This window comes from Ciconia boyciana, chromosome 16 (genome assembly GCF_034638445.1).
Source record: "Ciconia boyciana chromosome 16, ASM3463844v1, whole genome shotgun sequence".
Lineage (NCBI taxonomy): Eukaryota > Metazoa > Chordata > Aves > Ciconiiformes > Ciconiidae > Ciconia > Ciconia boyciana.
In genome coordinates, this window is record NC_132949.1 from 6,670,563 (window position 1) to 6,695,149 (window position 24,587).

The following is a 24,587-nucleotide window of genomic DNA, read 5'->3' on the forward strand; positions in this document are numbered from 1 at the left end:
ATACTAGAGCATCTTCATATATCTCAATATAAATTGTTCCCAGTAAATTGAAAAAAGAGCAGCTGCAATAAGATACAGACTGAATAAGGATGTCAGAGATTTTTGCATAGGTATAAAATATAAGTAATCCCCCTCACCCTCTCCCCATATAACACACACACACACGAAGTCTGTTGTCCATAGTGTGCCAACATACAGAGGAATAAACTTTGAATTTATCCCGTTTTCTTGCTGTTATGAGAAGGTTGAAGGCATGACATTGATCAGGCAAAAACATACCACCTTATGTCTATGTAAGATGTTTGCAACAAATCAGCTCTCAAGCGGTATAAATTTAGGGGGATTTATAGACAAAGGCAGAGATGACATGATCAGTATAGAGAAACTTTTGGTAGAATAACCCAGTAGCTAGAGAACTTTGTTAAATGAGATTGTGAGCTAGTATGTGGGCTGCATGCAAACTAGCTTGTAAGAAAGAGTAGCTCCTGTACGGCACAGGAACGAGGCTGCTGTCTAAAATGCTTCAGAGGTCCACACACAAAGATACAGCATATTCCCACTCATGCATGACTAGCTTTTTATGGAAATACAACATAATTGTGGGGAAGGAGATACTGTTTGTTTCATTAATGACTTAACCCCTAGTAGAACCTTGTCTGTTAGCTAAGCCGGAATAATAAAATAATGAATATTTTGATATGTTTTCCTAGATTCATACACTAATTTCTTTAGGCTAAACAGTTAGTTCAGTACTTGTGTTTAATTTAAGCCCTGGTTTCCTACATGAAACCTCCTTGGATTTTTCCATTACAGTTCTGAATACTTTTCTATTACTTTGAGCATCTAAGCAGCAGCACTAATTACTTTAATTAAATGTAATCAGACATTAATATTGCATAATATCCCCATCCACTAGTTAACTTAGGTGTGCAGTCTTAGGTCAGTCATCCTTAATTAACCTTCAGCTGAAGCGTAAGCAAAGTCGTTCTGATCACTGGAGTAAGTTTACCATTGCTGAACTTTCTTTTTGTCTAACCATACATAACAGAGCTAGCAACAAGCACGTATTGGAGAGATTCTGAAGGATGAGCTTCCTGGGCGCTTAGAAAGAAATCAGAGATTGCAACACAGACTCACATGTCTGGGCGACAAGTCTAACATCTGCAGTGCAACATCCCAATATTGGAGCTCCACCTTCCTGACTTTCAGGTGATAGGCTGGTGTGACAGGCATTGCACAGAATGCAAGGTTTCCCTGTCAAAAACAGAAATACCTTTATAAAACATCCCCTCATAGCAACTATTTTCCAGTGCAGCTTTTCTGGGACAATCCCAGTTACATCATAAATTCTTTAAGTAACGTGGACTTGAAGATAATGGACTGCTCTGTTTGGCTTGCCATTTTATTCTACTTACCATGTCTAGTTTGTTTATTTATTTTTAAAAAGCTTGCTAAAGAATTGTTTTTACCAATACTAAGATTATTTCTGCCCAGAAGATTCTTTTTTTTAATAATACTAAAAACCATTCAAGTAAGATTTCCCTTTTATTATTTTCTCTCTTGAACCTACAGCTCTACAGTTTCATCATTAATTTATTTTTTTAATTAACAACACAGGGGAATTTATCAAGGGAAACCAGGCTCTCTCAATTAACCTAAACTTTTATTTTAGGCCTCTGCATAAAGAGGGATTTTCTCTCTGACAAAAATTGAAGTGAGATCCTGTGGTACTTCTCTTAAGAAAAAGCACCAGTAATTAAGTGTACTCCATTTTATTTTTAATTGCACTACATTTATTTTATTCATTTGCAAAGCATTAGCACTATCATTTAGCCTACTCTGGGAGCTTCTATAGTCTTGTAAGTCTCCAGTGGAAGTGGGAATTGACTGGTAGGGTAAACAGAGGAGCCGAAAAATTTAAGGCCATACTGCCTGTTAATTTTTCTGATCATACAAAGCTTCTCTTATTTTAAAGGCCTTCCATCTGACCTTCTAGGGGGTGGTTGCACACAGGGCTTATTATCTGAATAAAAGATTACTGACATAATTCAATGTGGGCAACTGCAATTCTAGCCATTTTGGGTGCTATTCCTTGATCTGTACTTTCACCAGAGCCATAGAGCATTACACTATCATCCCTCCTTATAGATTTCATGCGGTACATTACTAAGAGTAGTTACCCATTTTGGGCTTTGCATGTGAGCTGATTTGATTGTCTGTGTCAGGTGTTAAGAAAAGATATTTCACCAGTGAATTTAAGGTATTAGTAGCATATGTTCACTTCAAAACTGTATGCAAGGAAACTAAGCTTTGCTAGCTGTAACATCAGTTATGGCTAGATCCCTTCAGGGTTGTTTGAGCTCACCTGCATGAGGAGCACCTGTAGGTGCATGGACAGGCTAGCACAAAGAAAGAAAAAGCTTCAGTTGAGAACTGAATTTTCAGATATTTTGTAATTAAAGTAAAATCTGTGGCCAATAGCTTATGAACTACTGGAACAGGCAGAGACTCAACAACTGCAAAACACTTTCCAGCACTTCTGTGTAGATACTCCTGTTGAAGTTTTGCCATGCAAGCAGTAGCCTAAGAAGAACCCTAAAGTTTATCTACTTTTGTAGAAAATTTACATGAAACTATATATTAACCCAACCAAAGCTTTACACCTAAGTACACTCAAACTTTGAGGGCAAAAAGAACTGAGTTGTTCTATAAAATGGGATAGGAAAATACTCACCAAGATCAGCCATTTTCCTGAGGCTACACTACTCCGAAGATATTTTCCACCTTTCTCCCCTCCAAGGAGTATCTTCCCAATGGGTTAAGTCTACTACAAATGTGAGATTCAAATCAAGCAACACTCTATGTAACACCCACTAGAGTAGCCAAAAACTGCAAGCAAAAGCAAGCCTTCACACTGCAAAATCCTACATACAACTAGCTACAGCAACTGAAAAGCTTTTTATAAGCAGCTGATGGGTTGTTTTCAGCTCCACCCTCTGGGCAAAACAGCTGTGCTCCTGCCCCAAGGACTCAGCCACATGCTCCTTCCCCCAGTCTGAGTTTGTAGACTTTGTTACACAGAGTTCGTAGATTAGAAAATGCTTTGAGGCTCAAAGGTTATGAAAACTTTTAACAGAATGTAAAAAGAAAAAATAAACATCAACATTCGCATCTGTGAAATTTTCACCTGCTACACAAAAATATAGAATAATTCTGATGAAGTCAAAGTTGCCTTATATACTTCAGACAGAGACAAAGTGTGCAGACACAAATTTAAATGTGTCCTTTGTGTATCTTGTTAGTTGCTCTTTACTCGTTTAGTCAGAAATGTTTTCAGCATCCAAAGAGAAGTTCAGGTTGATCTTGGCTATAAATTGCAGATTAGGTGCAATATGAACCTTCAGCCTGCAGTTACGTGATGAGAAGCAGTATATAGTTACAGCACATTTTTCTTCTTTTTCCAATTAGGGGCACAGAATCTTTGAAAGTAACTCGCCTTGTCAAAAATCAGGCTTTCCTCCATGTTCCAAGCCATTGCACGTAGGGGGAAGGAACTATCCTTCTTCACCATCAGAGTATGGCTTTTCCAACAAAATTTTTTTTAGACGAAAACTTTGACTAAAGAAAGATTTGGGTGAACGGAACAGAAATTAGTAGAGCCTGTCTAGAGAGCAAGCCCGTTCTCTGAGATCACAATGTGTGAGCATCTCATAATAATGCTGGTTTTTTTAAAAGTATTCTGCTAAATATGAACACTTTTTAAAAGTTGAGTAGAATGGAACAGTTTCAGTCCAAGGACACATTATGCAAAGTTAGCATAAGCGCTAATGAGTCGTATTCCTATTGCTCAATAAATATTCTACAATACTAACAGCAAAGGAGCTATTTATAATTGAATCTGGGATTATATCTAGGTACCTTCAAAAGAGAAAAAAAAAAAAACTTCTTTCCTGATACAAAATATATGAAACCGTATGTTTTGGTCTTTGTGTATGAAGTTTTAAATTTCAAGTGCTAGATGAATTTGCCTGTTTTCAGTTTCAGTGTATGTATGTAGACAGTATGACAAGTTTAATTATTTAGCTTTCTGCCTTGCATGTATTTTCTCTGGTCTTTCCAGACTTTTCTTAAACTTGTACTTTCTTATATTTTGCAGTTCCCTCCTTTTGGGGTTTGGTGAACTCAGCTTGGAATCTTTGCTCTGTTGGGAAAAGACAGTCACCTGTCAATATTGAAACCAGCCATATGATTTTTGATCCCTTCTTAACTCCACTTCGCATAAACACAGGGGGAAGAAAGGTATGTGTTCCAGCATGTTCTGGTATAAAACAAGAAGTTGGTAGACTTACAAACATTTGCTATGTTTTCTATTTCTAAAGCATTTAGCTCAGTCAGCTCTGAGGCAGAATTACGACAACATAGTGCTTTGCAAATCACACAATTTCATCACTGCTGGTGAGAGAGAGCAACCATACATCTTTAGTTGTCTTCTAGCACATATTTATATTTTCATATTAACTGTTACTTGAAACTGCTGTCTGGAAGAATAGCATCTCACTTAGAAACTCCATGTTTATAATTAAATTTGGTGTTCATCCTGAGTGGCATTTTAAAGGTGCTATTCTAAAAGTGTTGTTTGAGATGGCCAGGACCTTCTTTTATTCATCTCAATGAGGATAACATTGCAGTGCCATCATGTTAAGGGGTAGGAATGGATGAATGAGCTTCTTTATGTTATGAAATAAAAGGAACTATGAGATATATATCTCAGCATGGGACAGGCATACAGATGTGTTCAAAAAGTGATCTAGTTTCTGTGTTATCTACAGCATATTGACACTCAGAAGATTTTTTTAATTGGACATCTCCTCACATATATTAATTAGAAAACAAAATGGCAACATTTATTTTCATACATCATAATAAGTCTCCAAGGATATTGGATCAGATGGAAATGATAGGTTAGCAAAGACTATCTTACCCATATGAAATCAGCATGATGATTTCTTGTTGAAAAGTGGCTGCCACAGCTGACTAGTTTATTAACCTCTATTTCTGACCAAACCTTATTCTGTTTACCCAGATTTGGAAAGTATATCTTAATAAACTGAGGTACGAAACCAGACTCATTCTGGGTTAGATAATATAGTATACCTGTAGCTCAGGCACCTAAACTTCTAGGCTACTCCATGTAGATTAAAGGTGGAGGCAGGAAACAATCTTGACAAAATGATGCTCTGCAAATGGGTGGAGATTGTTGTCTGAGATACGTGTACATATAGAAATACTGCTGATAGATGCTAATCAGTGATCATATCCTCCCTTTTTTATACCATATCTAAGTTATGTTAGGAGCTAAAATCTGCATGAGATTTTTATTGTAGTAAAAACCTTAAGTTCAGTAAATGTTTCTACAAGTTTTCACAACTCAGATATTGAAGCATTGTGCTAATGCACGTATATAAGTCAAAATAATTCACAATAAATTATTTATGACTATGAATTTGAAAAACATTCAAGCATGTGGGCTCAGTATTGGGGCCAGTTCTGTTTAATATCTTTATCAATGATCTGGACGAAGGGATCGAGTGCACCCTCAGTAAGTTTGCAGACAACACCAAGTTGTGCGGGAGTCTTGATCTGCTTGAGGGGAGGAAGGCTCTGCAGAGGGACCTGGACAGGCTGGATCGATGGGCTGGGGCCAATTGTATGAGGTTCAACAAGGCTCAGTGCCAGGTCCTGCACTTGGGCCACAACAACCCCATGCAACGCTACAGGCTTGGGGAAGAGGGGCTGGAAAGCTGCCTGGCAGAGAAGGACCTGGGGGTGTTGGTCGACAGCCGGCTGAATATGAGCCAGCAGTGTGCCCAGGTGGCCAAGAAGGCCAATGGCATCCTGGCTTGTATCAGAAACAGTGTGGCCAGCAGGAGTAAGGCAGTGATTGTGCTCCTGTACTCGGCACTGCTGAGGCCCCACCTCGAATGCTGTGTTCAGTTTTGGGCCCCTCACTCCAAGAGAGACATTGAGGGGCTGGAGCGTGTCCAGAGAAGGCCAAAGAAGCAGTGAAGGGTCTGGAGCACAAGGCTGATGAGGAGCGGCTGAGGGAACTGGGGTTGTTCAGCCTGGAGAAAAGGAGGCTCAGGGGAGACCTTATCGCTCTCTACAACTACGTGAAAGGAGGTTGTAGCGAGGTGGGGGTCGGTCTCTTCTCCCAGGTAACAAGTGATAGGACGAAAGGAAATGGCCTCAAGTTGCACCAGGGGAGGTTTAGATTGGATATGAGCAAAAATTTCTTTACTGAAAGGGTCGTCAAACATTGGAACAGGCTGCCCAGGGAAGTCACCATCCCTGGAGGTATTTAAAAGACTGTGTAGACGTGGTGCTTAGGGACATGGTGTAGTGGTGGACTTGGCAGTGCTAGGTTAATGGTTGGACTTGATGATCTTAAGGTCTTTTCCAGCCTAAACGATTCTATGATTCTATGTGCATTTGTGCTTGCTGACCCAGTACTCAGAAGCAGAATTGAAACTGTTATATTTCAGTGAAAAAATGCAGAAAGTTAACAAATCTAAACAATGAAAGCAGATTTGGATCCCAAGCATGTTTCACTTGTAATAATCTCATGCTCATATCAATAGCATAGGTAGGGACATTTTACATACATAGTTCTTAAAATTATTTTCTGCTAATTCATTCTTTCTGTTTACTAAAATAATTATACTTACTAAAAATTAGGAGTACAGACAAATTTTAGAGTATAACACCAAAAAATATTTTTGAGACCTACTTGGTTCCTAAATTGTCATTCAAAGCATTTCAAAAAACAAACTAATCCTAATGATTATGCTTAATGATTTTTCTTTCACTAAAGAATGTATTCACAGTATGGAAGTTTGAGAGCAATCCTCAAATAACTAAGTTATCAATTCTGTTTATCCAACTGGAGAGTTAATATTTTTCAATTCTAAAATTATTTTATAAATAAAACATCTTGAACCTGCTAGCACTCTTGGAAATAGTCATTAGTTCATAATGTTTTTGTGCTGCTTCCCTTAAGTGGGGGTGCTTAAAAGGATATTTTAAAGATTTTGTTCCTTATTCCATGCAGGCAGTTCTCTTTTATTCAATCTATAGTACAGAACAATGCAGATAAAAAGGCATTGGGACTTACTATATCAGGACAAGCAGAGACTCCAACAAAAGGTTATTCCAAAATGATTTATCTTCTCCTGTTGTCTTGACAAATGAGATTTCTGCTGGAAACAGCATGAGACGTTAGGAATTTGCTCTGTGCTTCCCATTGAGGTTCTGGTGGTACATGTGCACATACATCAGAATCGATGTAAGCTTCATCACAGAAATTATAAAATGGGGTATCGTTACTTACTGAAGGACAGTAATGCTTCCAACTATGGCCCAAATTTCAGGGTAATATGTACATTTTGCTTTTTAAACAGATATGCATTGAGGTTTTTCATTTTTATATGAAAAAGAGTTTGATTGATTCTGCTATTTATGTAAAGGCTGACATATTTCAGATTATTTATAAATTACAGTATGACATAGTATGAAAGTCAAGAACAAAATTACATGTAAGTTGTCAGTGCGTCAAAGCCAGGTGTTTCAGAATATTTGATATCTTTAGCAATTCTAAGAATTCAGCTGGGGTTTTGTACCAGCTCAGGATGAAGCAAATGTCTGATTATTAATAAAATGTTGGAGGCACCGATGGCCTGGGAGACACTATATCAGTAATGAGGTGTTCTTACCACACTCACAAATATTATCCTGCTGCTGTTGAACAGTGGTGGCCTTCTGTCATGTTACAAGAACAGGATTTGTTCTAGTTGTGGTTAGTCTTTTTTAGAGAGGTTTCTAAAATGGTTGAATCAAAATTCTCCTTTGAGGAAAAGATTGCAATTTTAATGCCTTAAAAAAATTCTTTGCTCACAGTTAAGGCTTCAGTGAGGATTTGATTTGGCAGGTAGTATATTTGTGTTCACTTTTTTGGTAATGTTTTTTATATGTTAAAAATGGAGGTGTGTTTCATATGGGCTGAAGCACTTCAGTTTTCAGGGCAATGAACCAATTGATATAGCAGCCAGGGAATTTCTTAGACAAGACTTAACTGTGATTATGCTGTACATGAAAGGATTTTATGGAACTGATCCTAAGAAAAATGATGAATAAATAAAAAAAGGATTTGATATGGTTTCAAATCAAAGTTATAATAAGCTAGCTTACATGCATAGTGAACAAGAGAGACAGCTAGTTGCACGCAGAGTCAAAATTATACTCCCCTCTTGAAAAGGGAGCTGGGAGGAAAGTCAAGCCTTAACAGAGCTAGATGGAAGGAAACGTTCAGTACAGTTAGTCTTGGAACAGTAACTTCAAATTTTTAACAAAATGTTTTGCTGTTAAAGTAGAAATCAGTTTTATGTGAGTCCTGATTTTGAAAACAACATTTCTACTTTGTGTGCTTCACTTTTGAAATTAACTGAACAAGGAACAGAAGAGGTTCACCCAAAGGAACAGAATCCACAAGCAGTCTAGAGAAATTAAAATAACACATACCTGGGTGATATGATCGCTGATGTAATACTTCCTCTTAACTCTTTCATTCCTTACCACTCGTTTCTCTTGGGCCTTTGTCTTTGGGGGTGGGGATCATTGCTTAATTTCTGTAAACCAGTTACCTGTTTAGTTGTCAAGTTCCACATCAGCAGACCAAAACTGTTCCAAACCATTCCATTACAGAATTTATGACTAAGGATTCCACCTTAAGTACATGCTTTTCTAGCTGATTCCATTAGAGAGGTTTTTATTTCAGTATTAGTAATGGAAGGCATTTTAGTAAACTAGACTATGACTTTCCTACAATTATTTAGACCACTTGGGAATAAAAATATAATTTTCCTGTTCCTAAAGAAAAGGAATGGTCTGAAAGGAGAGTATGAAGGACAACATCACTGTCTTTCTGCCCTGCAGCCTACAAGGGGAGAAAAGTACAGTCTGTGGCCTGTTACATGGCAGGTAACTTAATAGTTACTTCTGACCTGAGGCTGAGAAGAAACTTCTTCTCATTCCATTCAGGAGCAAAAGGGATGCCAATGCAATTTGCCAGATATTTATACCTCTTTGATCCAATTTTTCACAATAAAGTTCCAGTGAGCAATAATATATTGCTTTATGTGCTGTCCAACGATTGCAGTGTGGTATCGGGTCATGCGATCTACAATTCAAGCATCATCAGATGTTATTCTGAGTTGCACTGACTTATTTTGTATGTTTGTGCTTCTCCATTTCCTGAGAAAGTGGCTTTTCAGGTCCTGAAGGCTGAATATCATTGATACAGATAATTGGATTTCAAGATCCAGAATCTCAGCACAAGATATTTAATGAGTTTACATGCAGATAAATTCCCCAGAAGAAACGCTGCTTTTGAGGAAACTCCCCAAGTATCAGTTCTCTCTCAGGCCCAGCTTTGTCTCTTGATTATCCGTTTTAGTGAATTTAACATGCAGCCCATTGCAGATAAACAGCCCTTTTTAATAAACAATACAAACCCTTATTAATATGCAAATCACAATCCTCCACTCTGGCACAAAGGAAAACACCGTTTTACTTTCTCTGCTTTTTTTTCTTTGGATTCACATAAGCACCAAGGCAATCAGCAACAGGACATCAGAATAACTTTACTGATGAGCCAGTGTAGTCTAGTGACATTCAGGCAGCAAACACTGTGGGTTTCAGTCTCCAAAACAGGGATTTCTGGACTGTCATGGATGATAGTAGTGGATGAACAAACCACCTCACTTCCTACTGAGCTAGTCCTCTGCTGGGATTTCTTCCTCCATTCACCAGTGCTGACAGTGTCTGTTCTCCAAGAGCTGTTCTCCAAGTCCCCCAAAATTTGTCCCCAAAAAAGCCCTTCTGCCTTTAAACCCCTCATTCTCTGTGGACTTAATTTCAAGAGCCCTATTTTCAAGATTCTTTAAGACTGAACTACAGTTCTTGGCCATACCTTTTTTTTTCTCTTAAAAACGTGTTAAGTAACAGCATTTGCTTTAGACACTCAGTGCATCCCTGCCAGTTAATTAAACCTTGTCACATAAGTGATGCCATGTGTTACTAATCATTTTAGGTCATGCTCAAGGACTTAAATTGTGGTTTAAAGCAGGCAGAGTTCTGTTTAAAATCACTTTATTTTTAAGACAAGGAAGGCCATTGTACCTGATGTTGACCTCTGGGGAAATAAACAAATCGATGTCTGCTGGCCAAGGACTGTTATATACATTCGCTAGCTCAGTGTGCATAAATGAAAGTTACTCAGTAAGATCCATAAGTCCGCCTTCTCATATGGGACATTAATGAATGCAATCACTTATTATTTACATTAATATCTTTATAAATAATTGGTTAATTCTATGCATCACAAGATAATGGCGATATTTAGCAGTTTCTAAACTAAAATAGGATAAAAGAGATTTATGAATTGAAATCAGTGAAAAGGTTTCTCTGCCAGCTAGTTCTGATTCCATGCTGTTCAATCAATTCAGAGTATTACTAGCATTTTTCTCAAGAGTGCAATATATGACAACTGCCAAGCTTTGCTTTGGTGATTACTAAAAGGACAGATACTGGTGTGAACCATATTTCAGCACTGCAGGAATATAAAAAATGAATTGTTAGAAATGGTCCAGGAGGAATGGATAGCAATAAGACATCAATGTCATCTGTAAACTGATTTGTGATGAATTTTTAGAGGGCTTAATAATATGATGTTTTGATTTAGAGTGGCTTTAGAAAGTCAAAAGTGATGCAAACATCAAAAACTTTAATGAATAAAAAATGAAATATAGTAGTGCTGCTTAAATAATTGTTTAATATTTCTAATACTTCTACAGTATTGTGTGTTCTCAGATGTGTTAGTAAGTGAACAGGAAAAAATGTTAAGTATTATTTCAGAGGTACTTGCAAACTTTGCTGTTAGTAGACCGTATATAGGGAAAAACATATATTCAGGGCCTAGATCGGTCTCTATACTGGGACTTCTGTTTCCTTATCACTTCAGTGATCCTCTCTTGAGATTGAATGACTTTGGAGTATGTGGGACTCAGATGTGCATCTTGGTGTGTGCTAAATTTCTGGTTGTCTGATAGTGGAGCACCACTGAAATCATAAAGGAGTCCTGAATGGGCACAAGAATGCACTTCTACGGCTTCTTCATAGTATCAAGGTTTTTTGCTCTAGTATAACTACTCTGCTTGACATTTAGTCTTGTCTAGTGTCATAAAACAAGCTCACTTGTCTGCCATGGGAAACTTCCTAGCAGATCCTAGATTTGGCAAGAAGCAATTCAGTGGGCTTACTCCACAAGCTATATTGTACCCTCATTTAGAGCTCAGGATATGCTCTCATTTTGGCAGCAGTACCTTTCAAATTATATGTTAAACTGTATCTCAGCTGCAGTTGTGTAGTAATTAAAAGCAACCCATGGTATCCTTGCAAAGGTGGATGTACTAACCCTGGAAAATCATTCAGTGGGATGTTATTTGAAACATCAAGGGAATCTGCGGTTATGGACATTAGGCAGTAGATCCATTAGATTGTTAAAGAGTCTGTGATACTATTGAAGCTGGGCTAACGGATACTAGCCAAAGGTCTTGTCCATTGCTTTCTTTTTTCCCTCCTCAATTGTTTATTTCAATAAGTTGCTTTTCTGTTTTCAGTTCCTAATGATGTAGCTTCAAAAAAAGACTGGAGCAGCAGCTGGCCTCCAACTACTAAATAGTTTGATATATTCAAAGTAATTTTCAAAAGTGCCAACTTTGTTCTTAATGCCCTTTTTCTATCTTCTAATATACCTTGTGCGTTGTTTTGATAGTATCTTATTTGGATTTATTTCATCCTGCACTTAGGTCTACTTATAAACCAAGATATTTATTTCAAGCCTTGCAGAAGTAAAAGTAACATATATCTTGTCTTTGTAGTTGATTCTGTACTTGGGGCTATAACCACTGATATGAAAAGGCTGAAGATTTTTTTTCTCTCACACTGATCCTGCTGTCATAGTAAAGGTGTGCAAGTCTCCTAAAACCGTATGCTTTAAATAGAATATCATTTTGTATTTTAGCATTGTTAAAACACATTTCCTGGTCTCAGAAGGATGATTCATTCTTTGCTTTTTTTGTTACAAACATAAAATATTAAATGTATGACATATTGAAACTTAGTAAAATATGATAATATTTTCTTGAAAGCGAGTATTTTTGGCACAATATCAAATAAATGTTTTTTACTGAGAGCCCGCTGTAATGGATGGGGATGTTCCATGTAATTTTGTACACAGAAGTTGAATCATATTATCAAAGTCAAGATATCTGAGGAAGATGCTAGCGTATATAAGGTTATTGTTCAGCTGCCACCAGTTCATCTGAGGCAAAACACTTGCCATGCCAACCAGAACTATTGAGAATCCACATACTTCTCCTGGTAAATCCTGGCCTCAACATTTTACAATTTTGTGCTCTCAGTTCAGTGGCAAAAGGCTGCAATTTGTAAAGCAGTTTTTATGATCACTGGTTGTATATATTGGAGGCTTCTTTTCTTTTTCTTCTCAGAAAGCAAATGTTAGGTACCTGTTATGTTCCGTTATCAGTCCTTTAGGAAGGCAACATATTCAGAACTTTAAATAGCTACATAGCTATAGTAGCTAACATTACCTGTGTTTAAAAACAGAATTGCAACAGTTTCTTAAACATTTAAGAATAATTTACACAGCATCCAAGACAGATTTTCTTTTTTCTCTTTGTAATCAATATAAGCCCAGCTTGAAATTATTTTTAACTGATAAGTAAATAATTATTTATCAACAGTTCAAAATAATTATTCTTCAGTTCTTTGTATTTCAGTATTAGCTTATTCTCCTGTGGGAGTTCAAATATTTGAGCTTTGCAGCTTCCTAGCTGGCAGGTGAGTATATTGCATAATAAACAGTGCTCCTAACGGTATGTTGACTGTGCTTTTGGTTCTTCACCAACTGAAGTTGGTGGCAAGACTGACTGTTAGCCAATCAGCCTTTATATCCTGCATCCAGCAAGTATGTATTTCTATCCAAGCTATTTTTTCTGAAGATTATTTACAAATTGCTCTGGAATTCTGTAACAGAGTGTAGATTAGGAAACCAGTTTATACCTGGAGAGAGGACTTTACAATGTATTTTAGGTGTCTGCTGCCCATCTAGGCAGGAGATACATTTTGACTGAAGATCTGTCTGTGGGAGTAAGGTACTAAGCCAGCTTTCTGAATAGTTGTGCAGACAGCAGGCATAGTGATTGCTTGCGGCCTGCCGGTGGCAGCTGTGAAGTGTGAGCTGGAAGAGACCCAGTTCCTGACAAACTAGAATCGGATGCAGCCATTGAGGAATCGCGGGAAAAGGTTTTCTTCCTTTTTTTTACATAACTCTCACTTTCATCTGAAATGGTTAAAGCTATGGACGGGAAACCGGTTTGTTGTTGGGTTGCAGCAACTCCAAATAAGTTAAAACAATCAGGAAATAAACTTAAGATCCATGTTGACTTATCATCAGTTCATTCACGTAAAAGCTAAGAAAGTTAAGTAAACCTGCTTTGTGGCTGGAGTGTTAAGCACAAATAATTGCAAGTCTGGTGCTTGTGAAACTTTTTTTTTTGTTTTGCATCTCCAGCAGAACAGATAACAGTTCTCTTAGTCACATGTCCCTGTATTGTTTTACACTGAATGTAATCAAGAAATCACCATATATTTGGCAGGGATTTCTGCCTGTCTTGCAGCTGGAGTAGGTACTTTATAATAGACACGTCAATTCTGCTGTAAGCTAGAAAAGACGAGGATAAATAACACTGCTGCCAAGGTGAAATACAAATTGCTGTGGCAGTCAAATGTGCCATTCAGAATTTTGAGTAGCAGTTTGGTGTTAGAGAGAAGTGCAAGTTCATTGTTTTTCCTCCGGGTACTGTTAATCGCTGATTGTTGAAGATTGAAGCAGGCACGGTTTGCTTATAGATAGGAGAATTAAACTATGTATTTTAGGATTAGATGCTAGAAAGGAGCTTAAGGGAAAAACTGAAGCAGTAGTCAATGAACTGTATCTAATAATCAAAACCAAATCTGTGGATCAGCAGCTCCTCATCAAACTGGGATCTGGATGGTAAAGCAGTGGGGGTATTTAAGCCGTGTGTTACTCAACAGGCTGAGGAAAACCATCAGTAGATGATTCTGGAGCAGAGGAGGAAAATGTACATAAATTGGGGGTAAGAAACTGTTCTTAATGTAAGGGACAGTGTATATTACAGGGGGTTGCAGGCCTTGCAAGAAAATTGGAAAGAGGAAATAATCCTTTTGCATGTACCCTTTTTTAATTTGGGATATGTTGTTCCTGTACAGAAAGTGACAGAAAATCATAGCTCATAGTAGTATTGCTTAGATGTGTGGTAGCCCTGTGCGTCACTTAGGTGTTTGAAGCTGTAACTATTGTTCGTTTTATGTAACTTCCAGCTGAAAGCAATTATAACTGAACAGTTTTACCTCCAGCTTCTTTATCAAGTTATTGCTTGTGTCCGTGAACAAGAAACAGTCCCAAACTATCAGTGTAGGTCTGACAATGAAAGTATTAGCTTTTAAACTAAGTTAAACTTGACTACAAAAAATCATTGGAGAGTCTGTTTTAACTGGCAAATGTAAAGATGATTAAAATAAAGAAACATTTCCTTTTGTAAACTTGCGTAGAAGAATAGAAAAAAAATGTAGAATCTTGATACATCAGTAGAAAATGCCAAATACATAACAGTCCCATTTTCATGAGTCTTCTCTAAGATTCAGTTCATCTTTCCTGTCTCAATTTAGAACATTTGTCTTATAGGAAAAATAAGTGTGTTTGTATGTATGTGTTTCTGTGTATGTGTATGAGACTCTTAGCTTACCTCCTTTTTCTAAAGCTGTATCCTATAATTCATCATTTCAGCAGTCAAATAAAGGCAAATGAACATATAAGGTTTCTTCTGCAGTCTATTTTCCAGAATTTTTCAGAATCCGAAAACTCGCTGTAAGACATTTGATTAAAGCATCAGCCTGAAGAAATAGCATCATTTGTAAGGAAAGTCAATAAACTCCTCATTTTTGAATTTATGTTTTGTCTCCATTGCATCAGCTCCAGCTCTGAATAATGCTGTGAATAGGTAAAGGGATGGCTTCAGTCAAGTTATCTTGAACTTAAATCTGTATAACTTGCATCACAGCTTAAAACCATCTGAAGGACGTTCATATGGGTGCTGATATACCCCGAGGGGATTGTTTCACAAAGGCAGTTGGAGCTTCTGAAATGACTATTAAAAGATAATTCTGTTTTTTCAAGGAAGATGACTCTTTATTTCAGTGTTATGAAGTCACAAGCTCTGACTGTCTCAAAGCTGCTTTTGGGATCAAGGTGAAAACATAACATCATATAAATATAAGTAGTGCTAATCTCTAACCTGTGACATACTGCTCAGAAAAAAAAAAGTACTGCATACTGCACTTTTATTTTAACAAATCAGTGCCACCTGTCTCAGGGAAGCTATTCAGCAGAAGAGGATGTTGCATAGAATACACTAACTTATATGGCATGTTGCCACATCGATACATTTGAGGTATATATCAGGGATGAGGAGGAAGAGGAAGGAGAAGAGCAGGCAAGGGTTAATAAGGACAAACTGTGTTTCTTTACTTTCTTTGGATGTGTCGTAAAAAGGAATGGGTATACCCTTTACTCCCATAGCCTTGCTTCTGTGCCCCAGCCAGCAGCTGGAGGCAGCATATCAACATCATAATTTGCTACTGATAGTATTAAATCCCTATACTCGCATTCTGCAGTTCTCCATTCCCTGCCACACAAACAGTGCAAAGAAATATATCACAGGTATGACTTTAAATAACAGCATCTTTTCAGGGCTATGCCAAGGGCAGCACAGCTGTGCTGAGGTGGCACTTAAAAGCTCCTTTGAAGATACTTGGCCTTAACTAAGTATTTAGCTTTAACTAAGTATTTCATCTAGTCCTATTTCATCTAGGACTATTTAAGACCTCTACCCAAAATAGTGTTCAAATGTACTGTGCAAAGAAGTCTTTGGAAAAAAAAAAATATTGGAATGTGAATAATTTTTAATTACACAAATATACTTTTGATATCATCACAGCCCTTCCAAATAAATGTATTTTTATGTTTAGTTTTGTAAAGCATATTATTTATATGATGGACATTAATAGCTACTTTTGAGTAACTTAAGCTTTTGATGCAAATATACATTCATGATCTTTTTGTTTCAGTGTGTTACTAAAAACGACAGGCTGCCATGGTTTCGATAGCCTGAAGACGGATTGGGATGTAAATCCCTGTTTGACACATACGGGGCTATTTGCTAGGTATTGCTCAATTAGAAGCACCGAAACGCCGTTAAACAGGTCTCCTCATTTGATGTTAACCAGGGACAGATTTGAACACTGGAGAGAGAAACTCTGCACCCAGAACCTTACTACCAAGATGGATTTGGCTTGGACAGAAAGCACTGATATTGGAGAGATTCTCGGATTCGTTAGCCACCCAACAGTAAATCCATGCCTCTAAATCTCAACTTCAGGCTTAAAACTTTGGCACTTTATCTTGTCTATTTGAAATCTTCTCAACGCAAGTAAACCACTGTCTACCCATGACCAGATGGATGTTGTATCCAGGCTTTTTGTAGTGCTTACCCCACACTCCTTTTTATATATATATTTACAGAAGGATATTGTTTAGAAGCACAGGGATGTATGCCAGCATCTATGATCAAATTTCAGATGGAATGATCCTCTTATTATTGTGCAAAGTTTTGTGCCATCTACTTACCCATTTGTCATCACCCAAATGTCCTCAGTCCTTGAGGTAGCTACGTATTGGTCATAAATGATTTTTCTATCTTGTTTAACCTTTTGGGAGGCCTCTTTGTGACAAATCTTGGAAAGCGTTCCATAAACAGAAGAAATAATGCAGCCTGGTTTCCTACAGAATCTCATTTTAGCTTCTTTATAGCCTCTGTCCCCCATTATCACTTCTCCACTACTCCACAGATCCCCTCCATTAGAAGGCAAAGGCAGAAAATGCTGTGGCTATTTCCAAGTTCCTTTGTGCCAGCTAGCCTGCAAATGCACCTGCTGATTGCCCAGTTGACTGCTGCTAACAGCAGACTATAATACCTGAGTTCTACCTGCCTGTTCCTCAGTACAAAATTGGTTTGGTCCTTTCTTCTACCCAATTTTCACAAAACACTGAGATATCTTCTTCTTTGTCAAAGTTGAATGAAACTGGCCAGCAGATACTGGACTTAGTGCAGGGAAAGTAGGAAACAGGTCAACAACCAGTTACTATGAGAATGAATTATTTGCAGTATCTTTTGTCATAGGCATCTTACTGCAAGCAGTGTGTGTCTGTGAAGGCAAGAGCTATCAAAGCTAAGGACTTATGTAGCAAACAGGGAATTTCATGGGTGGATGTATGTTAAAGAAAGAAATTACATATCCTGTAGATTGCCGCTGTTAACATCACCGTTTTGCATGTCAGTGTTTGGCTGCTATTTTCTCCAGCAGAAATGCATCATTTTCAATATCTTTCAGGGAGTACAACACTGAGAACTCGACATCATAAGCAAAATAAAGTTAATAAATTAGTAAGAATGTAACATCGCTTGGATAAAAATCTCAACAATATACCCAAGGAGTGTCTCACGCAAGTTTTCATTCTTTTAGAAAAACTTCGTTTAGACGATCCAGCAGCATTTGAACATAAATGGTATGCTATTTTCTTACTATTGTGATAAATTCAAGTTAGGGAGCTAAGCATCATAAAGCCTTTTGAGAACCATTGCAAACTGCAATGCAAGGACACGTGTAAGGACTACTATACTTATATTGAGCAAGGTCACAGCTAAAATCCTCTTACAGCTATGTGGTAAGTCTCACAGGCCAAAGGTGCACTACAAGAGAATCTGCTCAAAAGTACCAAAGCTAGCTCAAAGAAGAACAAGCAGAGGTATCAGCTTAAATTATGAAAACAGGGTATCTGAGTTGGCACTGCACAGCTGGTCTGGAGCTCGAACAGCCATGGTGGGCATCTCTACATTCATCTCTGTGGTTTGGGGGAAACTTCTGCCTAAACAGCTCAAGATATTTGAATGGACTGATATTTTTCCAAATGTCATGTTCTTTAAATACTGTTTGAAGTTGAAGGTTTACTCAGTTCCCCTTAGAATATCACTGCAAATATCACCAAGATGTTTGTATGTGTCCAGCTGCTTTATCACCTCCTGTTCCTACTCTCCCAAAACAGTACAAGGGAAGAGGAGAAATTATTTAGCAGGAAGATGTCTTAGACCAGTTTCATGATGAATGCTCACCTCTGCAAGTGAAGGCATAATATCCTCATGAAAGGACCAATCCTTCATTCTCGATGACTGTCATGTTGAATGTATTGCTGCCTGCACTGCTAACGATTACCCCCTCATCCCCAACAAACTAAGCAAAAAATATAAAAACAGAAACACAGTTGTGAATATATTCTTCACCACGAACTCCAGAATATGTTTGCTCATTGAAGGCTATGCTAATGAAAACCTCTACAAAGCACTAGATAAGAACCCAGAAATCATCACAAGTCAGCAAATATTTCACTTGCATCTCCATCATTCTTTGCGTAAAAACCTGTTTCATTTCCAGATCTCTGATAATGCTGTTAATAATGAGGTATTCTCAATCCAGTCTCTTTCCTCAGCTAGTTCTGGGCTCTGTGATTATCTCACTGAAAGGATTAAGTATTATTTTGGCCAATGGATTTTGCTCATATCCGCTCTTCCACTTAGACTTGTCTTTTCCTGAAAGCCCTTTAGCTGTAAAACCACATATCCATTTCAACATCTAAAATCCTTTGTCTAGTAATGTTTGTCCTTTTTTAGTGCACCATTGTGCCCTGCATAACTAATGATATGAGTAAAAGGATGTGCAGTGAACTGTATACTAAAGAGAGTCCTAAAAAGAGGAACTACTGGGAGGAGCAAAATGTATGCCAGCACTTCAACTTTTCTTCCTGCCTCTGCCAGATACCATCTGTTATCTTTAGAAGGTTTGGGACTACCGATTTCCTGTGAGCAGCATAGAGGTGATTACTGGAGAGAGAGAGCTGTGCTGTTGAGCTGTAAGCCGGTGCTGCATGGCGTGGAAGTATGCAGCAGCCTTTAACTGAACACTCCACGCATAAATTAGGAACAATATTACAGCATCTGGTGTATGTAATGGGAGAATAAAACAGCTGTGCTAGATGAAATATTGAGTATGTCAAATTATTACAACAAACTTTATAAATATTACTGTTAGTCTGACTGCAATCATTTTTTAATAGCATGAGAAGACAGAAAGAGAGAGGAGTTCTGCACATCAAATGTTATGAAAAAGAATGATACTACTTTAGAGAGCACAAGGACCAGCACCCAGTTAGAACAGGCAGAAACTGTCTGCAAAAAAGAAGGAAACTGGAACAGCAATTCCAGAATGAGAAGCATAGTTCTCATCTCAAGATCTGCCATGGTAGCAAGAGTCCACAAAGCATTAGAGAGATATATTCTGCAATTTTTTGCAAAATGAAAGTTACATTTCATTAGCTTTTTATGGTATTTTGAGCCCAATCAATAAGCTTTACTACCTACATCCTCTGTTGGCTCATTGGAGCTAACTGGGCTATCAGCTTTCTGTCGTGAAGCACTATAGATGGGCAATCGCACTTTGTTTAATGACTAAAATGGACACCTTTGGTGATACCGAATTCTTCAGTGAGATATGTAATTGTTCCCAGCTTATGCAGCTTTTATTAAATTATTCTTGAAAACATAATTTCATGCTTGGTTAAGTGGTAAATCTAATTCATTTGCTAGCAAGATATGGTAACAAATACGACATTACCAGTATTACTTCCAAGAAAGGAGAGGAAGCTCTGTATAGCTAGCCAACAAGTATAAATTAGCTAAGCACTTGTTGGTTAGCTTTTCAACATTTACTGCTGATGGATTTAAAAGTGCAGGAAAAAACTTTTCCATCTAAAGTAGGTCAGTTGTGACTGAAAGTTGTCAGTTGTAATATGTAAGTTGAATCTTGTGAGTACATTACAGTCCCAGTTAGTTTTGGTAAAATGGAATTGCGGCTGGTCCTGCTTTTTGGTGGCTTCAGGACACAGATGAGTCGTTGACTGGGCAAAGGACTTGTGGCGGCTTATGGGATTTCATTAACCACAACTAAAAATTTAGCATCTTCCTTCACGTAGATGTGTATTCATCTGTGCAATACTTTCACAAATGCATGCAAAAGGCACAGAAAAAAGGTAAGAACTATCGTTTGTTAAACTGAAGTCAGTGAGACATGTCTGAACGTGGACTATGTGCAAGGTACACCCTCTTTTTCCTTTTCAACACAAAATCTCTGAGGAAGACTGAGCTGGATGAAGCCACAGAATGCTTTATGCAGGACTGACAACAGTGCCGCTTGGAGCAGGAGATTGGACTAGAAACCTCCAGAAAGCTCTGTCAACCAACATTGCTTTGAGTCTGTCTGTTGAACAGATTCTGGCTGCTTTAATCCTACCTTCTCTCCAGAAACATTAACTAGTATTCCTCTGCTTTAACACAGGCATCTAAGAATAGCCTGAGGAAATGCCTGCTTTTCTTGGTAAGGAAAACCTAGCTTCTAGATGCCTGCAGTTTAATGAAATTAATTTTCCTGCTTATTTCTTGAATATAAAGCAGTTCAGACTGTCTTTGACACCTCAGAGTAAATGCATTGTAAATTAAAGGTAGCTAGACAAATTTTTAGTAAATTGGATGTGATGAAAGGGTAAAGCATTCACTGGAAATATATTTTTTTATAATAGATTGGAATTTATGAAAACCCTTACTGACTTTGCAATTATACCAGATATTTAGCATCTGCAACACTACATGCTTCAAATGTCATCATTTTTAGCTTACTAATTCAACTGGTCATCTTATAAGCACAGTGAAATTGCATTGAGTATAATTAAAATATTTTTTTGTAAAAAACAAGATTATTGAATTATTTTCGCAACTTTGCACAACATCAACATGTATTACAAGGTTTATGGCTTTGACTGTTATTGGCTGAGCTAGCAGTATTTAATTTTAAAGTCCAAGTCACTTCATGTAGGTGAAGAACCAGAATTAGACACTGATATTTATGCTGCATCCCTAAGAGTCAATAACACATTGAAATGATTATGTCTTTTATGCCATGATTGTCCAAATTATGTTTTCTCAGGGAGCCCTACCTACCTACAAAATGTTTCATCATTTTTCTACAAAGAATCTGTGGTGATATCTTTACTTGAAATAGCAAAATCTAGTCCTTTTGCTTTCTCTCTGCCTGAATTCCTGAAGCACCACTGACTCTACAGAAGCCAGTAGGATTTTTATTCTGGCCTGTTGGTGTTTGCAAGCAAGTTTTAATTCAGAACTTTTGGAGTCTCTTTTGTATGGGTTTCAGTTTCTTCACAATCTTTTGAAGCTGAGGATCCAACACACCTCATTGGCCTAAATGTTAATCTTTTTTCATTAACCACATTTTGCTTAATTTACTTTATGTTGCATTCAATGGAGTTGCTTTTGGCAATCAAAGGAAACTATTTGGAAGGGGATAGTGAGCAATATTTGGTTCTAATTGAGGAATTGGTGGATATGTTACGTAGTATAAATGCTGCTAGGGAGAAAAAAAACCTGATTTTGCCAAACACATTTGAAATAGAAAATAGCTTAACTCACAAAAAAGAGCGCAACATAGTGAAACTATAGCTTTTAACTATTGAATCTATGTTTCTACAGTAGAACACATTGAGCATGGGCTTGAGAAATCAATGGAAGTTAAAAAAATGATTACTGAGTTGAATACAATAATGTAATGAATTAGGGGGGAAAAAAATTGAGAAATACATAAAATGTAACAAAAGCCTGGTTAGAAAATAAGATAGAAGTTAGGATTTTCCTGGCATGGAAAAGTCACTTAACAGCCAAAATTCTAAATAAAAAGAAAATAAAATTTTTAAAAACCACACAGGGGAGTAGTAAATTCATAATTTCTACTGAGTAAGAGTTGGCAAACTTGTTGTCAATAGCTGTAAAATGCCTTCTGTGTGGAAATGTTTCAGGACATTAAAGACAAGGAAAGGTATTTGGCCCAATGCTTTTGCCTCCAATATACAATTTATGTCGGCTTTATCTTTCCATTTTTTAATACACTGGTTTTTTTCCATCTTCTCTGTAAAAAAGTAGCCACACAGAAATCAGGAATTCTAGTGAGACTAGACTTTTTTTGAAATGGAGAGGTGTATCACTGTCATTGCTTTGTTTGATATGCTGGCCACCATTTTCTGTCTTTGTTACCAAAGTCAGTAGCAACACAGTTGCTGCGTGCCTTGATATTATTACGTTCTTAATCAAAGTAAAAGTACCTGCAAAAAAACTTTAAAGACATCTGAATTGAATTTAACCATCTTTCTATCTCTGCCTGTCACAGGAGGAAAAACTACTCTTTTATATTAAAAAGCCTTTGATTAATTGTTCCTGGTCTTGATATCCTTTTAGAAAGGTCCTTTACAAGTGTATGTAGTCCTTCTCTGTTGATAAAGGAAGTGCTCTATGTAATATCACATTTTCTCATTTAAATACTTTCTCAGTGTTCTGCTTTTTTTATTATGTTTGCAGCTGTTTTAAAGCACCTCAGCTGAAGCCTTCAGAAGTAAAGTACACACAAATGCCCTTTATTAGCCTTTCTGGCTTTGTCGGTCATGATCCCTCATAATTTTCTTTGAATGCATACATCTTTCTTTGATAGTTGCATATGAGATTGCCAGTTTGGCTCTCAGTAAACAAGGGTGCATTTTAAAGGATAAGCAGAGTGCCTGTGAAATCATTGTGCTGCATTACTATAGCTTATCTTTCTACTTTCATGGTCTGTAGTCCTCATATGGATTTATTTCATCTGTGCTTGCACACAGCTTTGATAGTGCCTTGTACCCTTGCATCATTTGGCCTGCTTAGACTCACCATAAAGCCTTATACTTAAAGGATAATGTTCATGATGGGGGAAGTATACAAGGTAATAAACAGCTTTCGCAGGTGATTAAACACACTGAAGCAAAGCTGAGGCATTTGAAAACCCCAAAAGCTGTTTATTGTAAGCACAGCAACATGTCACAAAGAGAAGCTGTGCTCAACAAGCCACAACGTTAAATAAAAGCTTTTCTTTGCCTTGTCTTGCAAGGACTGGGAAGTTTTGTAGTGCTGCCTTCATTTCACCGAATAGATCTTTCCTTCTCATTTTTAATAGTGTGGGTGGCTTTCATTGTGTCACATACAGTATAACAGGAGATAGTTCCAGTGTAATTGCTTGGGATAAAAGCAGAAAAATGTCTTTCTTCAAATTGCTATGGAGGTTCTTGATGATAGTCCTTTCCTCCTCTCCCCACCCCACAAGAGGCCCCCTTTATTCCCAACTCCTTTTTTTGCTCTTGCTACTAGTCCCTTTGTCTATGTTTCATGATTTGGGTTTTTGGTTGGTTTTTTTTTCTTTTCAATGGTATCTTCACCTCTACTTTTGCCAGCACTTCAAAGTTTTCCTAACAAGAATGCTTGAGGCTGAAACATTGAGCCACTTTAAGGGGGAGGTTAGAAGCAGGAGTATTGTGAGTCACAACATTTTTAATGCTAGGGAATCTCTGTTACACAAATAGTACTGCTTTTGTAATGATGAGTTATCTAAAACTGGACAGCTTTTTTAGCAATTATAATTTACTAAACCATATGATCATCAAAAGTATTTTCTTCAAAATGTGATGAGTCTCTTTTTTTTTATTCCAACAGAGGGCCATTTGATAAACTCTTGCAGACTTCTGCGGGGCTTCCTATCAAATGCAGTGAATAAAACTGCACTTGCAATTTTTGAGCCTCAACTTACTGGCACACATAATAGTAGTTAGATATCACCATGGCTATTTGTGCAAGTTAGACACTTAAGTGATACTATAGTTAACTGCTGGCACAAGCTGTATGACAGAAAAATAAGTCATAGGCCAATAACCCTCATGGAAGACTGTGATTTTCTATGAATATGAATGGAAGAAAACTTACAGTCTAAGGAAAGAATATTTAATATTTTGCAGTGGTTCACAAAGACAACATTTTTGCTGTTTATTGCTGAGAATTACAGCATAGTCTTTCTCATTTATAAATGAGACCTTGAGGCAGTATCTTCTATGAAAGGAAAATATAAAAGGAATAATAGAAGTTTGGTAACTAGCTTAGATTGAAGCCATATGCTGTAAAACAGAATTCATCAGATAAAGCGACAGTCAGGAAGAAGTCTGGTTAGCAATTCCAAGTAGTAGTTGACTGAGGGTTTTTTTTCTTTCATCTTGTCCTTTAATCATTTCTACAAGAGCAATGTGTTTTAGGGAAACTAATATTTACTCATTTATGCATACAACA

At 37.3% G+C, this 24,587-nt stretch overlaps 1 protein-coding gene across 1 annotated transcript in view; it reads left to right on the forward strand.

The window, feature by feature from the left end:
• The window catches only part of CA10 (carbonic anhydrase 10), a 209,802-nt gene that overhangs the window by 79,952 nt on the left and 105,263 nt on the right, over positions 1 to 24,587 (forward strand). The window contains exon 4 of the mRNA XM_072881275.1: positions 4,157 to 4,299. Coding sequence (XP_072737376.1) covers positions 4,157 to 4,299 — 143 coding nt within the window. The remainder of the gene's footprint in view (positions 1 to 4,156; positions 4,300 to 24,587) is intronic.